A 14,495-nucleotide genomic window follows, 5' to 3' on the forward strand; every position below is an offset into this window, starting at 1 on the left:
CAAAATCGCCTAAATCTACAGAGAAATTCACTTTATAGCAACAACCTAAATGTCAACAGGTGTAGTCCTTAAATAAATATGGCAGTCATGATGGAATATTTATAGCCATTAAAAATTACTTTCTTCCTCCAAATGTAGGAACATGAGAAAATGCCATGTTATTTTTTTGGGAAAAAGCAGGATACACAACTAGATACAAACTGGTCCTAAGGAGCGCGTGCGCACATAAACGTATGTATGTTTACAGATGCAGGGGGCAAACTGCCAAATAATCTACAGTCGGCCTGCCTCTCCTCCTACTGTCTTGAGATTTCAGTGACCAGCACTGCCCACCCATCCGGACACACTGGCCGAGGGGACGCACTCTGCATGCAGCCCACCAGGACTGACGTAGTGGCAGATCACTGGGTGTTCAGGATCAGGTGTGCAGGATTTTAAAACAGGATTATAAAGTTGCATGAAACTAGAAATAGTGTGCAAACAAACCAAACCAGCACTTTATTTTAAAAAGTTTTATTCTGCAGATTTAGAAATTTGAGATTTTTTAATAACTGCAAAAGAAATTCAGTCACACCTAATGATTGATTAACAGAATGTGGTGTATTATCTAAACAGAAATGTTTAGTGGTGTATTATCTAAACAGAAATCGTGCTGATGTGCCATAATAAATTGTCTATTAGTAAAAAAATACACTTTAGGGCACAGCATTGTATCACAAATTACAGTAGGGATACTTTGCAAGAATTTAATCAAACTAGAGAATTCTGAGTAACTGTATCTTTTAAATGCAGCACTTAAAAATGTAACAATTCTGTGCATTCTTTTCCTTAAAAAAAATGACCTTGTGTGTGTCATAGAAATGCTGCTTTATTGCTGCAGAGGTCAAAGTTCAAGGCTCAAGAGGTACAGGAGAGAATACAAAGGTAGCCTTAAGAAACTTGTTTTGTTTATGTATAAAAAGGTAAAGTTTATAAAAGTTAATTTACAAACCAAGAACAAAAGTGGTATGCACGCATTATGTACAAGCATCCTTAAACAGCAAAGTTTTCAAATGCATAGCCAAAAAGAACAGAAAACCACTGCTCCTTGCCAAAAAAAAGAGAAAAAAATCCCCAAATCACACCATTATTTTCTTCTGGGTGATTATACATTTCTGAAACCACCAAATCCACAATTTACTCAATCTCTTTCATGATACAGTATCTAGATGCACACAAAAGCCATAAAAACTTAGTAATACACAGAGAGAACAATCTAAGAATTAAAAACACGAGGGTAAGGCATTCCTGCTGGTTAGTATGTCTGTAGTGATATGGTTAATTTATAGATCCAAAGAGGCCATGGAACCAGTCTCACATGCTTTGGTGTCCTTCTCTAAGAAAAATGTGTTTTCATATACAGTAAGTAATTGTCTTTACTTGACCCCCCCCAAAAACTATAAATTCCCCTTGCTGTACATTTCTGTTAAATCCACTACATTGGTTATATATTCCAGGTGCATTTTAAAAATGTGTGCATATTACCTCATGCATAATAAAATAAAATGTGTGTGCCAGGCCAGGGCCATAATAAAGTTTGAAACTGTACTTTGGAAAGAATAGAACTCAAATGCACCCCATTTACTGGCTGGTATTTTAACGGAAATCAATATGTGAAGTTAAGCAGTGACCATAAAAAAGTACAAAAATCATTACAAAGCAAAACATCTTTGAACCTCTCGCCAATGCCAACAGTTCTTCAATCACAAACATGCAGTTTGCAGCATGTCTTCTGACCATGGTTCAGGGGCATGCTCACTAATCTTCATCAGTTCAAACAAAATGCTCAATACTAACAAACTGCAGTATCAATTCTAAGAAAAGTATAATACTTGATAGAGTGGTTCCATTTAGGTGTAGTAAGTTTAACCCAGTTTCACATTATTTAATCAAGTTCCTATATTTTAAGAATTAAAAGTGGTCAATCAGGACAGAAACACAGTTTGCTCCAACAAGATAATTTGGATCTCCAGGAAGACACTTGTTTTGCCAGGTTTTAGGATCACCTATGAGAGAAAAAGAAGTTCATGTCATTTATAGTTGGTTCAACTGCTAGTCATAATGCCTTGCAATCATATGGTAAACATAAATTTATAAATTTAGATATAATTTTCTTGTATTTCTTCAGCATATTACACATATCAAAAGTCTTAGTGCCATATTTCAATGGAATTTAAGGATTCGAAAGTTGTTCCAGATTTCTCTTTTATTTATTATGCTTTCAAGTTCATACCTTTTAAAAAATGATTGAAAGTTAGGGTGACCATATGCCTGGGATAGTTCCAGTTTGCCCCCGAGTCCACAACAAACAGCACCCTTCTTTCACTTTCAAAAGTTTGGACAATAATTATATGGTCAACCATTGTAGTTGAGTATGAGAAATGTGTTCTCACACTCAACTACAGACCAACAAATGAAACCCTGAAAGTTCTGCAGAATCTAGCTCCTAAAGACCCTCCTCCTTGTTACCAAAAAAAAAAAAAAAAAAAATCAGTAAGACTGGAGCGGAGCTTCTTAGCCCTGATCCTGGCTGTACAAGAAAGTCACCTGTGGAGCTTTGAAAACTCATTGACTAGGTGAGTCTGAAGCAGGGCTTGGGGATTTGAGTTTTTAAACAAGCTCTTAGTGATTGGGATTTGCAGCTGGTGAGAAGCAGCCCTGGGAGCGGACACTAAGTGCGAAGAAGGCTGGGATGGTGTATGTCTCTGTGGGATGCAGGTAAATGACATTCAAGGCTGCTGACTTTGCTTTCCTTACAGCAAGGCTCTCAACCAGGAGCGACTCTGCCCACTGTGGGACAACGTCTGGAGATGTTTTGTTTGTCACAACCAGCACCCAGTGGGAGAAGCCAGGGAGGCTGCTAAACATCCCAGAATGCACAGGACAGTCTCTACAACAAAGCATTATCTGGCCAAAATGTCAAGAGTGCCAAGGCTGACAAACTCTGCCAATAGTAAGTTGTATATCACATAAGCAGCATGTGAGTCATGAAGGGCTGAGCAGTTCAAAACAGTAATTTCCTTTCACGGATATAGATGGGCTTACGCAATACCGTAGGTAACAAATTGTTTAGGCAAGGAGATAGAGTTATGACAACTCTTTGGAAGCAAATAAAAAAATTTTATCTTTAGGCTCAAGTTTCTTTCCAATACATTCATTTTTGTTGGGATTCAGTCAGTAGTTATCAAAATCTACCCCTGACTTTTTGAACAGAAATTTAAAGTAGCAAAACATTCTAAAGCCATACAAGATTACATAAAGGCACATTTCTCTTCTAAGTGAACGTACTCAAAATTTAACACAGGAAAGTTATTTCAGTCTAACAAAATAACTTACGTTCTGTGGCAAAAAACACTAGAATAACAAACCAAGAAATCATTTATGCTTCATATGACAGTTGGAAAAAATCACTTATAAAACAAATAATTACAATAAACAGTTATTTTAAGGACCCCCCATCCTAATTTGCTTTGGAGGACAATCAGAGCTTATGCTACAACCCGACTTTCAGAATATATGTTTTACATGCAGTTTTAAGAATATTAATTCATTAATTCAAACTAGCTAATAAAATGTTTCTCAGTGGAGTCCCTTAGGAAATAGCTTTAATATCTAGTGTGTTAAAATTAATTTATTAACTTTTTCCAGAAAATGGGGTACCTGTGAACATCAGGAAATATATATTTATACGTAACTTTTTACCGTGGGTAGTATTAAAATATGTTCCTATAATTTTTACACCATAAAACTCTATTTCATACTAAAACTGCATTAATTCTCACCTGATTTACCAAAAATTCAAAAGTAAGACTTTAAATCCTTATTTTTCTATATTAGGTTCAATTAAAGTGATCTGTAGCAAAAATGCAGAAAGTTCCAACTAGTAACTGACTTAAGTCACCCAAGGAAGTGAGAAACGTGAAAATGCAATGGAAGCTTTGAAATTATGATCTTAAGAGCAAAAAGCCATTTTAAAAAAGTGTGTATAATAGAAGTTGAGAGTTTTACATTGAAAAACCATGGCCAAGTATGATCACAGTGGAAGGTCTTTTGTCTTCAAGTTTCTCTGGTATATATACTTCATAAATTGAAAAATTAAAGAACGGTAAGCAAAACCGGAAATTATTACATAAAGGAATCAAATCATTTTAGTAAGAAAATGAGAATGCCTATGTATATAGGGCAATGTCAGTTCTCCCACTGCATCTTAAAGATTTTGACAGAACAAATAATTTTGTTGAACACCAAGAAATGTCAACCTTTGTCCAAATCATAAGTGTTTTAAAGGCAGAAACTTCTCTACCTTTCCATATTCATTTACAATATATGCACCACAAAGAAATTTCACAACACTGGTGATGCCTACAAGGCCACAGGAACAGAGGTGGAGATGTGCTAACCAACAGCATGGGTAGCTCCATCAGCCCAAAGATCAATCAACGACAGTACCCAAAGCCCCCAAAGGACAGAGTGAAGACAGCATACCCGACGAGGAGTCGGATGATTTTAGAGCAAAAGACCAACCGTCAGGAGTCATGGACGCACAGTGTGGCAAGCGTAGCTCCACGGGCTTCAGGAACTTGAGGCCATGGGGCCCACACATCACTAAGGGGCTCAGCAGTGTTTCACCTAGAGTCAGGGAGGGGGAGGGGTGAGAGATTAGATGGCTGTCTTCCTTCTAGACCACAGTTCTCCTCGCTCCCCTTCTAATGATATGCTTTACAGCTAAATGGGGCTAGTTCTCTACAGCGGCACTCATCAAGGAAAATATAATGAAAATCACATATGTAATAAAAAAAGAGAAACAAGTGAAATGAATTTTAGTATTTAGTGTAACCCAATATATCCAAAACATTATTTCAACATGTAATCAGTACCCTAAGTTTTTGAAATCAGTGTATATTTTACACTTCCAGCGCATTTCAATTCAAAATAGCCACATTTCAAGTGCTAAAGAGCCACAAGTAGCTGGTGGCTACTGCATTCAATCACAGGGTTCTTATACTATAAGATGTATTCAAATGTATCTTTTATAAATGTTACTTATATCTTACATTTTTACTTATTTTTCTTATGCTTTTTTTGGTGAGGAAGATTGGCCCTGAGCTAACATCTTCCTCTTTTTTTTCTCCCCAAAGCCCCAATACATAGTTGTATATCCTTGTCACAAGTCATTCTAGTTACCCCACATGGCATGCCACCACAGCATGGCCTGATAAACAGTGTGTAGGATGGCGCCCAGGATGTGAACCTGCAAACCCCAGGCCGCAGAAGCGGAGCACACAAACTTAACCACTTGGCCACAGGGCCAGCCCCTGTCTTGCATTTTTAATGCTGTATTTTTGTTAAAGACTTGGTTTAAGAAATTCATGCAGGGCTGACATATGTTAGTATTCTGGCAAAATCTAAGAAAATGAGCTAAAGTAACGAATTTAAGGAAGTAAAGCACTCATGAAAGATTATAAAAAGAAGTTGTAACAGTTCCCCAAAGCCTTTCTGAGTGGGTGGTACCTAACCCATCTCTAGAGATGGAAGGGGTGAATGATTCAAAGATAAATTTGGTGAGGTCAGCTAAGACTGCCTGGTGGATAGGTGGAGAAATGTCCAATGGCCTGTCACCTGCCATCACTGTCACATTCACACTGAAAGTAAGCATTCCATCTGGAAGGTCTAGCATGCTCACCTCTACCACCCCGGCCTTACTGCAGGACACCCACCACATCCTCGCGCTGCCATCCCAGGGCACTCCCTTCCAGTGTTCATTTGAAAGGCCCTCCTGATAGAAGGAACATGTTGTGGTTGGCCAGCGTGGAGGCAGAAAAGGGGTCTAGATTGTCCTCTCAACTGAGTACTACAAGCTTTGAAGAGCACATAGGACACTCAAGCTATTAAAACTAAGCAGAAAAATAAACACATTTACCTTTCTCCTTATCTAAAGGCGGGAGGATGCTGTTGTCTCGGCAGACCTTGAAATAGATTTCCTGCTCAATTCCTTCAGGAATGGCTCCTTGTGGGATAATTATACTAACACCAGTTTCTATGGAACTCAACACCCCACCATTGCTGTTAAATACACCTCGGGCTGTGGCCACCACGGTATGACCATCCTCATCTTCATCCTCTTCCATAGCTGAAGGACTGAGAGTTCAGAAATGGCTAATGAGTAAATTCCCAATAATATACAGGAACTTTCATTATTATCATAATAGGTGGTTTCATTTTATTTATCCATAAAAATCAAGTTATTTACTTTAACAAGATAAATTTTAAGTGACAGATTTTACTCATAGGGATAACTAAGCATATTCTTGGAGAAATCCATTTCATTTTTTAAGGTAACTAATCAAGTTACCCCCATTACTGATTTTTGCAACCAGAAGGTACAAAGCCTGACACCTGATACCGAACTACTACAGTTCATTGGTTTTAAGAAGCACATTTTAACATCTATAAAATTGATAGCAAGTTATGGTTTAATTAGTAGCATATTTTCCCTTTTTAGTGATATAAAAGACAATGGTGCATCTTACAACTGACAGCATCTTAGGCCTGATAAAATACATTAATTAGGTTCTATACCTCCCTAGGACTTTAAGCTTGCACACTTAATGGCCTTTCCTTAGCACTTCCCTGAGTACCAGATGCCCTTGCTCTCAAAAGCAAGGCTTCCAAAGTTCCATGAGGTGATAAAGACTTTGGTATGGGTACACCCCAGATATCCATGGAAAAAAGACAGTACATCAACTTAGTACACAAAGAATACCAAAGGCAGCGGGGATGCAGTATCAATGACTGCTTCAAAAATGGAGGTTATCAAGACTTCTTGGAGTAAAATTTTGAGCCAGGACCTACCGGTGAGCAGAAAGATGGACCGACAAAATTAAAAGTACGTGAAGGGCAGCTGCAGCTTCATTCCCGTATGACCAGAGCATCGGGGATGGATGCTGACACCTGTGAGGAGCTGCCTGCTCTTCCCCATCCCTCACTGGTTGGGAGGCTCACAAAGAGGGGAAGGCAGCACATTTTCGTGACCATCTTTGTTCTTGGGAAGCAGACTGCAGGGGGCTGTCCTCGCTACCCTCAGTTCTGCCTGGGAGTGCTGCTGCTGCAGTGGGTGGCTTGAAAATGGAAGCGGATTTGGAAGGCTGAGGTGAGCTTACGTGTAGCCAGAATGGGTCTGGCCAATCACAATGTAACAAAGAGTGAGAAAAGAGTATGTGGAGTGTGGCTCCAGGCACACTTGCTCTGTCTCATTTGCTCAGACTTCTTACTCATGAAAACTATAAAAAGAGCTGCTGTTTTTTAACAATCACTTTGAGGTTATTACACCTTTATTCCTTTTTACATCACTGTTGAATAAACAGTGGACAAGGAACACAGATACTTATTTTTTTGAGATATTCTCCCACTCGTACCTCATCAGCTGAGGTTAGAGGTTATGGGAAGCCATAGGTGGTTAAGAGCATGGGCTCTGGGGTCGAGTGACCAGGGACTGAGTCTGGGCTCCCCTCACCCTAATGCTGTGACCCTGGCTAAGGTGCAATGTCACTCAACCTCAGTTCTTTGTAAAATGGGGATAATGACAATACCTACCGACCATATATGATTGTTGGCTTTACTATTTTACTGACATTGTCTTGTACCGCTTGCAGGACCTTCTACATAATGGCATTCATTGCAACAACATTTTGGACAACACTGTTCAAAGTTTGAGTTAAAATTATCGTTTCAAGTCCTACATCACACAAAATACATCAAACTCATGTAAGACAAATCTCAAGACCAAGAAAAAGGCAAAAATCTTACCTCACAGGAATAGCTTTAGGCACTGTGCTGATATTATTTATTTGATATTTAGGCTTATCTGCATGGATGGAGAAAGTTTCAACTCCACTGTCAAACTCAGGAGGCTGTGCTGAACTGTGTGCTTTCACCAGAGTTTTTGGAGAACTAGGGGGTTTTGAAGACAAGTCAGGTTTATGTGCAGTTTCACTTGGCAGAAGATTGTGATTGAATTTAGGACTTTCAAACTTGCGTTCAAACGGCCGAGCAGAACTGGTATATGGTTTTGGCGTGAATCGATTGTATGCTGGAGTGACTGTTTTCTGAGTCTGTTCAGCTCCATTAATTGGAGCTTTATCTTGGAAACTTTTCTGGGGATAGAAAGCAGACTGAGCAGTATCTTCTCGGTTTGGTGGTCTGAAAGTTGCTGGCTTATTCTGAGATGGAGGTGGGTCTGGTTTGGACACTAAGGAATTCTGAAAATCCAGTGATGCTGAATTACCTGAAAACAAAAATATATAAGTATTTTAGAAAATTCCTGAAAGAATTTTTAATGGCCCCTCTGCTGTCTCTCCCATCTTGACATATCCTGGTGTCAGAATCAAGGCCCAGGTTGGAGTTGCCACAGTCAGAGGGCAGCTCCTGAACCCTGGTGGCTGTGTGTGATGCTGAGGGACCAAGAGGTGGTAGAGATACATGTGGTGCTATCAGTGCACCCTGCTGCCTTGGAGTCAGCGTCATGCTGCTAAAGGTCCCGGTCTCCAAAGACTGGCTTCTGAATAACCCCTCTCCAATGTCCATAACAAATTCGAAACAAAATGACAAACTCAGCTATGTTAAAAAAAATCAGTACTATAAAACTCACCATAATTAAAGCCAAAAGAAAAGCCATAGCTTGGGAGAAGCTTTTTACAACATGTATAAGTGATAAAGAATTAGGATCCAAAACCTATAAAAAACACCCATACATCCATAAGAAAGATTCAAGTGAAGAAGATGGGCAAAGACTTGAAGAGGTAAAACACAGAAGTGAAAACTAGAATGCCCAGTAACCATACAATAAGGTACTCAACCTCACTATTAATTAGGAAAACACATACCTAAAACAAACAAAAAACATGAAATACCATTCCACAGCCATTAGATTGACAAAACTTAAGTTTGGTAATACCAAGTGTTGGCAAAGATGTGGAACAACAGGAACTTCCATGTACTGCTGGTGGTAGTGTAAAACAGTACCAAGTGAATTCTATGAAATAATTAAGAAAAAAGTAGTATCAACGCTATACAAACTCTTTCAGAAAAGAGAGAACAAGGGAACATATCCTAGCTCTCTTATGAAACTACAGAACCTAGATACCAAACTAGATGAGGACACCACAAGAAAATCATAAACCAAATTCCTTGTGAACATAGTAACATAATTTACTACATTAACAGAATAAATAAGAAAAATCTTATGATTATTTTAACACATGCTGAAAAAGCATCTGACAAAATGCTTTCAGCAAACTAGGAATAAAGGGAATATTCTAAAAATAAAGGGCAGCTACAAAAAACCTACAGGTAGTGTTGTAGGATGAAACATTAAATCCTCTCCCTAAGATGGAGAAGCAGCAAAAGCTGTCTGCTTTCTTCACTTCTACTCCACATTTTACTGCAGGTCCCAGTTAGCACAAAAAGGCAAGAAAAAGAAATAAAAGGCATAAGGATTGGAAAATTAGAACTAAAACTTTCTTAATCTGTAGACATGATAGTACATAAAGAAAATCCTATCATGAAGTAATATCCATCCACAACTACAACTTGTTGGGTTGAAGACTTAGCCTGGAATTTGACTCCTACATAAATAATAGAGAAGTATTATTTCTAATAGCAGAATGTCAACAGGAGAATGAATAAATTGTGGAATATTCTTAGGGTAAAATATACAGCTTTTAATTTTTTTTTGAAAGAGCCAAATAAAAGAGTGTTGAGAGGTGGAGGCAACAGTTTCCCTTTCAGGGAGTGTGATGAAAGAGTGAAGAGACATGAAGGTGGTTTGAGGAGGAGACACAGTCAAAGAAAGGTGCTCTTAACAATGGAATAGGTGACCTGCATGAATAGGTGACCTGCATATGTCTGAAGGCAGAGGGAAGGATTCCATGGAAAGGGAGAGAATGTTAAGAGACAGGGAGAAAGACGAAGAAAGCGGAAATGGGGGAGAGAGGTTGGCCAATGGCCCAGGAAGAGGGGTCACCTTGGGTAAGGGAAAACAGTTATTGCTCAGAGAGATGCGACGGAAAGAATATGGGTGAAAATGCAGGTATACTGCTATTAAAATGAGTAAATTAGAGCTATGCTATCTACCTTATTGAGACATTGCCACAGAACATAAATGTAAAAGGCAAGGTGCAAAGCAATACATATTATATAAACTTAATGGCTTTCCTATGTTCTTGTCTGAAGATGGAATACAAGAATTTTTACAAACCAACACTCAAATATTTAGATCCATACATACTAGTAAGCAAACACTACTTCCAGAAATTGAGCTATGTTAATAAAACAGATTAAAATCTATTTATCTAAAAGGCTTATCCGATAAATGATCATAGTCACAAAAACAGGATCTGTACTTTTAACAAAACCCTTACTTTTCATTGCTCCCAGCCTAAAACTTACAAGTATGTATTTCTTGTATGAAAAACCATTTTGCTTAGGAACTATAAGAATTTAACTTTATAAGTATTACTCTATTATAGTGGTAATGCCAACTTCTGAAGTTCCTACCTTCACCATGTCCTCCCTTGGCATGTGTGTGAAGGGCGAGAGAAGAGCTGGAGCCAGGCTGAGAAGGCTGGGTGTACTGGGAGGGCAATGGAGGAGGGGGGGGAGTGGCCTGGATTGGGTCATAGCGTTTCTCACCAAATGATCTCTCCAAAGCATCAGCTTCAGTAGACTTTCCCCTGTGAAAAAAATAAAGAAATGCCAACATCTGAAAATGTATAAATGTATTCACATTTACAAAATAAGTTCTCATTCCTCTAAGTAGCCTTAAGTTTTAAAAAAAATATATAGAATTTCACAATATACAAACAAATTCAACCATTCATCAGCACAAGAAATGTAAAGACATCACAGATACTTTAAGAATATTAGCAAAACCACCAGAGGACGGCAACCAAAAGGCAGATGAAATTTTGGGTATACTAGTAATATTTAATGGTGTTGTTTACAAAAAATAGTAATGGCTGATAGGTTTAAGAAAGTTTTGCAAGTATTAAAAAAAATTATTCATTGGCCCAAATCCTCCTTAGATTCACTTCTGATTTTGTATCTAAGGTACAAAGCCCTGGCTTCTGGCATTCTCAGGCAGGGTACCACAAAAAATGTCACAGACCAGGGGTTGGCAAGTTTTTTATTAAAGGGCTGGACATGAAATGTTTTCAGCTTTTTGGGCCATTCAAACTCTGTCCAAAAGCAGCCATAGACACTATGTAAATGAACGAGTGTGGCCGTGTTCTACTAACATTAAAATACTAGACATCTTTTACTTTAAACTTTGTCCTTGATTTACCAGATCCATTTTTTGTTTAATAACTGCTAGAGTAGCAGCATTGCTTGATTTTACAAGGCTCATTTAAGTCATTTGGGCCATGTATGTTTATTTTTTCAGATTGCGAATTGTTAATATGTCACACACAAAATTCTCACACAAAAGAAATGTTTAAAATAGACCCATAATTGCAACATTGCCATCTAAACCTTCGCAGAGAGCAAAAGCTGCACTGGCTTTATGTGCACTAAAACAATACGGACATTTGGAGTGCACTTTCAGGAAGAAGTCCAGTTTTACCATCAGCTTTAAAACTATACGGTTATCTTGCTTTCAGGCATTTAGACTAAGCATTTGCAAACGACATCAAAATCTGAAAGTGCACATAATGCCAATGACACAGTGAGGGACACCTATGTAACAGCCTCACATTAATGTCAGTCTTACCACTTGACGTTCCTTTTCAGGTAGTCATAGCTAGTGTAAGAGCCAAGAAATCTAGGTGATGGCAAAGCAAGCGCAATGGAAAAATGAAAGAAAACGGTCAATCTAACCAATAAGCAAATTTGCAGCAAATGGAACGCAAATGTCATTTTAACATATCAACCAAAAAGTACATATCCATCATTTCAGAATAATTTGATCTATAAAAGAAAATATCACTGACATTTAGCTAGGGAAATTATTGATCAATAAAAACCAAGTAATGTCATTCGGTCCTGCTGGCCTGCCTGCCCTCCACATACTCTAACTGGTGTTGCTAGGGAGCAGCAATGTGTCTGAGCTTTACTCCTCTTCCACCTCTGCCCACTTCTGCTGCAGATGGTAGCGGTGAATACAGAAAGGAACTAAATAAAGCAGCAGTACTAAGGATAATCAGTGGGTCCTGAATAACTGAGAACAAAATGCTCCATTAATAGAAAGGGCTAGGCAAGAGAATTCTCTAGGTGAAAATACAGGAGGAAGTGATACAACATGACAGCTTCACTGATCCCCAGCAGGGTTCATGATAAATTGGTAAGTAGAAATAAGCATACCTCTGAAACATGACTATGATTAACATGCTCCTTTCTAGCAAGACCTTATCCATCCCCAGTTTTAAAGCTAAGCCCTGTGGTGGGTGGAGCCTATTTGTAAAGCTGCCATGCTTTAATCTCAGAGCCTCTCTCATTGAATAATGTCACATGCATGCAAAATCAACCTAACATCAACCTTACACTTAGTTCTTAAAAAGCTGAAAACCACCATCATTTATTTTGAGACCTGGAAGTCTCATAAATTGAGTCTTGAGAGAGATTCTAGTGACAAAAAATCCCTAGTTGCCCTGAAGAAGTTGACTCAATCTCTGGGCTGGGTCATGTGCACAGACCCAGATGGAGATTGCTCTTCCAGCCCTGTCTTAGAATCCTGGAAACTTCTAACTTGCTTTGGAGGTGAATGTCTGAGCTGCTATCTCCTAACCTCCCCAATTCCAATCCAGCTTTAGGGAACTGTAAGACAGGGTGATATCTTGCTTTCTGGGGTATTTGTCTTGTGCTAACAAAGATTTCTCCCCTCTCTGATTTCCACCATTTTTGAGGTGTGTTTTTAAGTGGAAGATAAGCACATATTACCTGGAAGAAGATAACTTTGCTGTTTCTATATTTTACTTTAGGAAATAAAGGCCTGTAGACAGTCTATTGGTGACAAACAACACATGGTTTTGAAATGTAGGACAAAGAAGGTCCCATATTTTAAACAACTTTAACAATTGGAAAGTTGTTTAATTGGGCTAAAGAGTAAAACAGCATGAGAAGGGAAGGTAGAGAAAAAACTTTCTCTCTTAGTCATCTTTTATGATCCTACTCTCCTTCCCAATTCTCTAACCATTAAATACCTGTATGGGAAAATGCAGCACAACTGGGAAGTTTTAATTTCATACTACAAAGGGAGGAAATGTATACCAGTATCCATCTCAAGTTACACTTTCTAACTCCCACAACATTCACAACAGTAAAACCATGCTGAGTCCTGAGTGAATTCACAAAGACAGATAGTTAACTATTTCGTTCCAAGGTAACAGATCATTGTGAAACCTCTGGCCAGATAACACTGGTTCCTCCCAGAGCTGTGTTTGTGAACAGGAGGGGAACTGACACACCTAGTGCACTGTGCCCTGTGCCGAGTTTCATTCACTCAACAAGCCCCCGCCCACCAATACTACACAGTGCTCTAGACCCTGTCTCAAAGCTTACATCACACATACATTATTAAGTCTTCTTTGCAGAAAATCAAATTAACACAAAACGAAAAATGCCTTGTCATTTGATTCCTGGGCAAAACTTTTTACTTACTTTTTAGACCTAAATATAGTCTTTTAAGGCAGTATTCTATTTACCAAGTAGGTAAAAGGATAGCTAAACTCTGTGTCTTTAAACTACACCCCTGGACCCTCTTCTGACAGGAATGAATGTGCTAATAGCTTAAGTAAGAAGGATTACTTAAGGGTACAGCCTTCTACCCTATCAGACGTGAGCTCCTGAGGCTCAGTGCCTGGCTCACTGAGTCTGGACAGTCTAGATGCAGGAGACACCTCTCTAGTGTTGTTAGGGAGCTTCATGACACTAGCATAAGACACTGCTTGCACTGAACAGAACCCCCACTGCAGCACTCAAATTGTGCACTTGTATTTCTCATAAACTGCTTTCTTCTGTAGACAAAAATTTCAATGGATGACAATGGGAAAAAGGTTTAAAATTTTCATTTCAAGTGATGTCTTAGAAACAAAGGTCATAATTAAAACTAGGTTTTTAATACTAGAGGTTTTAAAGCATATTCTAAAAGAATTTTCACTGAATAGTAAATGACAAATGATAGCTAGGTTCAGACAATCCCAAGCATCTAATTCAGTAAAACTCTGTATGTTTCTGAACTTAAGACACAAGTGATGGCTTTTTGATGTGTCAACTCGGCCAGGCTGAACTATAGTCCCAGTTATTCAATCAGGCACTAATGGAGATGTTGCTGTGCAGGGAATTTTCAGACGTAATGCCTCTCATCAGTGGAGTTTTAAGTTAATCAAAAGGGAGATTATTTGGCTGGGCCCTTTTAAAGAGAACTTAGGCCTTCTCTAAGCTCAGAGACTCCCAGACAGCTC

At 38.6% G+C, this 14,495-nt stretch overlaps 1 protein-coding gene across 5 annotated transcripts in view; it reads right to left on the bottom strand.

Annotated features, from left to right (window-relative positions):
* Window positions 1-497: 497 nt before the first annotated feature.
* Window positions 498-14,495, bottom strand: part of TJP1 (tight junction protein 1) — a 111,263-nt gene continuing 97,265 nt past the window's right edge. For 2 of the 5 annotated variants that reach the window (XM_046652313.1, XM_046652315.1), the window contains 5 exons: window positions 10,594-10,769; window positions 7,846-8,323; window positions 5,960-6,177; window positions 4,585-4,668; window positions 498-2,045 (listed from right to left, as the gene is read on the bottom strand). In XM_046652313.1, the coding sequence (XP_046508269.1) occupies window positions 1,951-2,045; window positions 4,585-4,668; window positions 5,960-6,177; window positions 7,846-8,323; window positions 10,594-10,769 (1,051 nt within the window). In that variant the 3' untranslated portion in view covers window positions 498-1,950. Of the gene's footprint in view, window positions 2,046-4,524; window positions 4,669-5,959; window positions 6,178-7,845; window positions 8,324-10,593; window positions 10,770-14,495 lie in introns of all 5 variants that reach the window. The other 3 variants (XM_046652311.1, XM_046652314.1, XM_046652312.1) reach the window with 2 other exon arrangements.

Source organism: Equus quagga, chromosome 2 (assembly GCF_021613505.1).
Source record: "Equus quagga isolate Etosha38 chromosome 2, UCLA_HA_Equagga_1.0, whole genome shotgun sequence".
NCBI classification, from domain to species: Eukaryota; Metazoa; Chordata; class Mammalia; order Perissodactyla; family Equidae; genus Equus; species Equus quagga.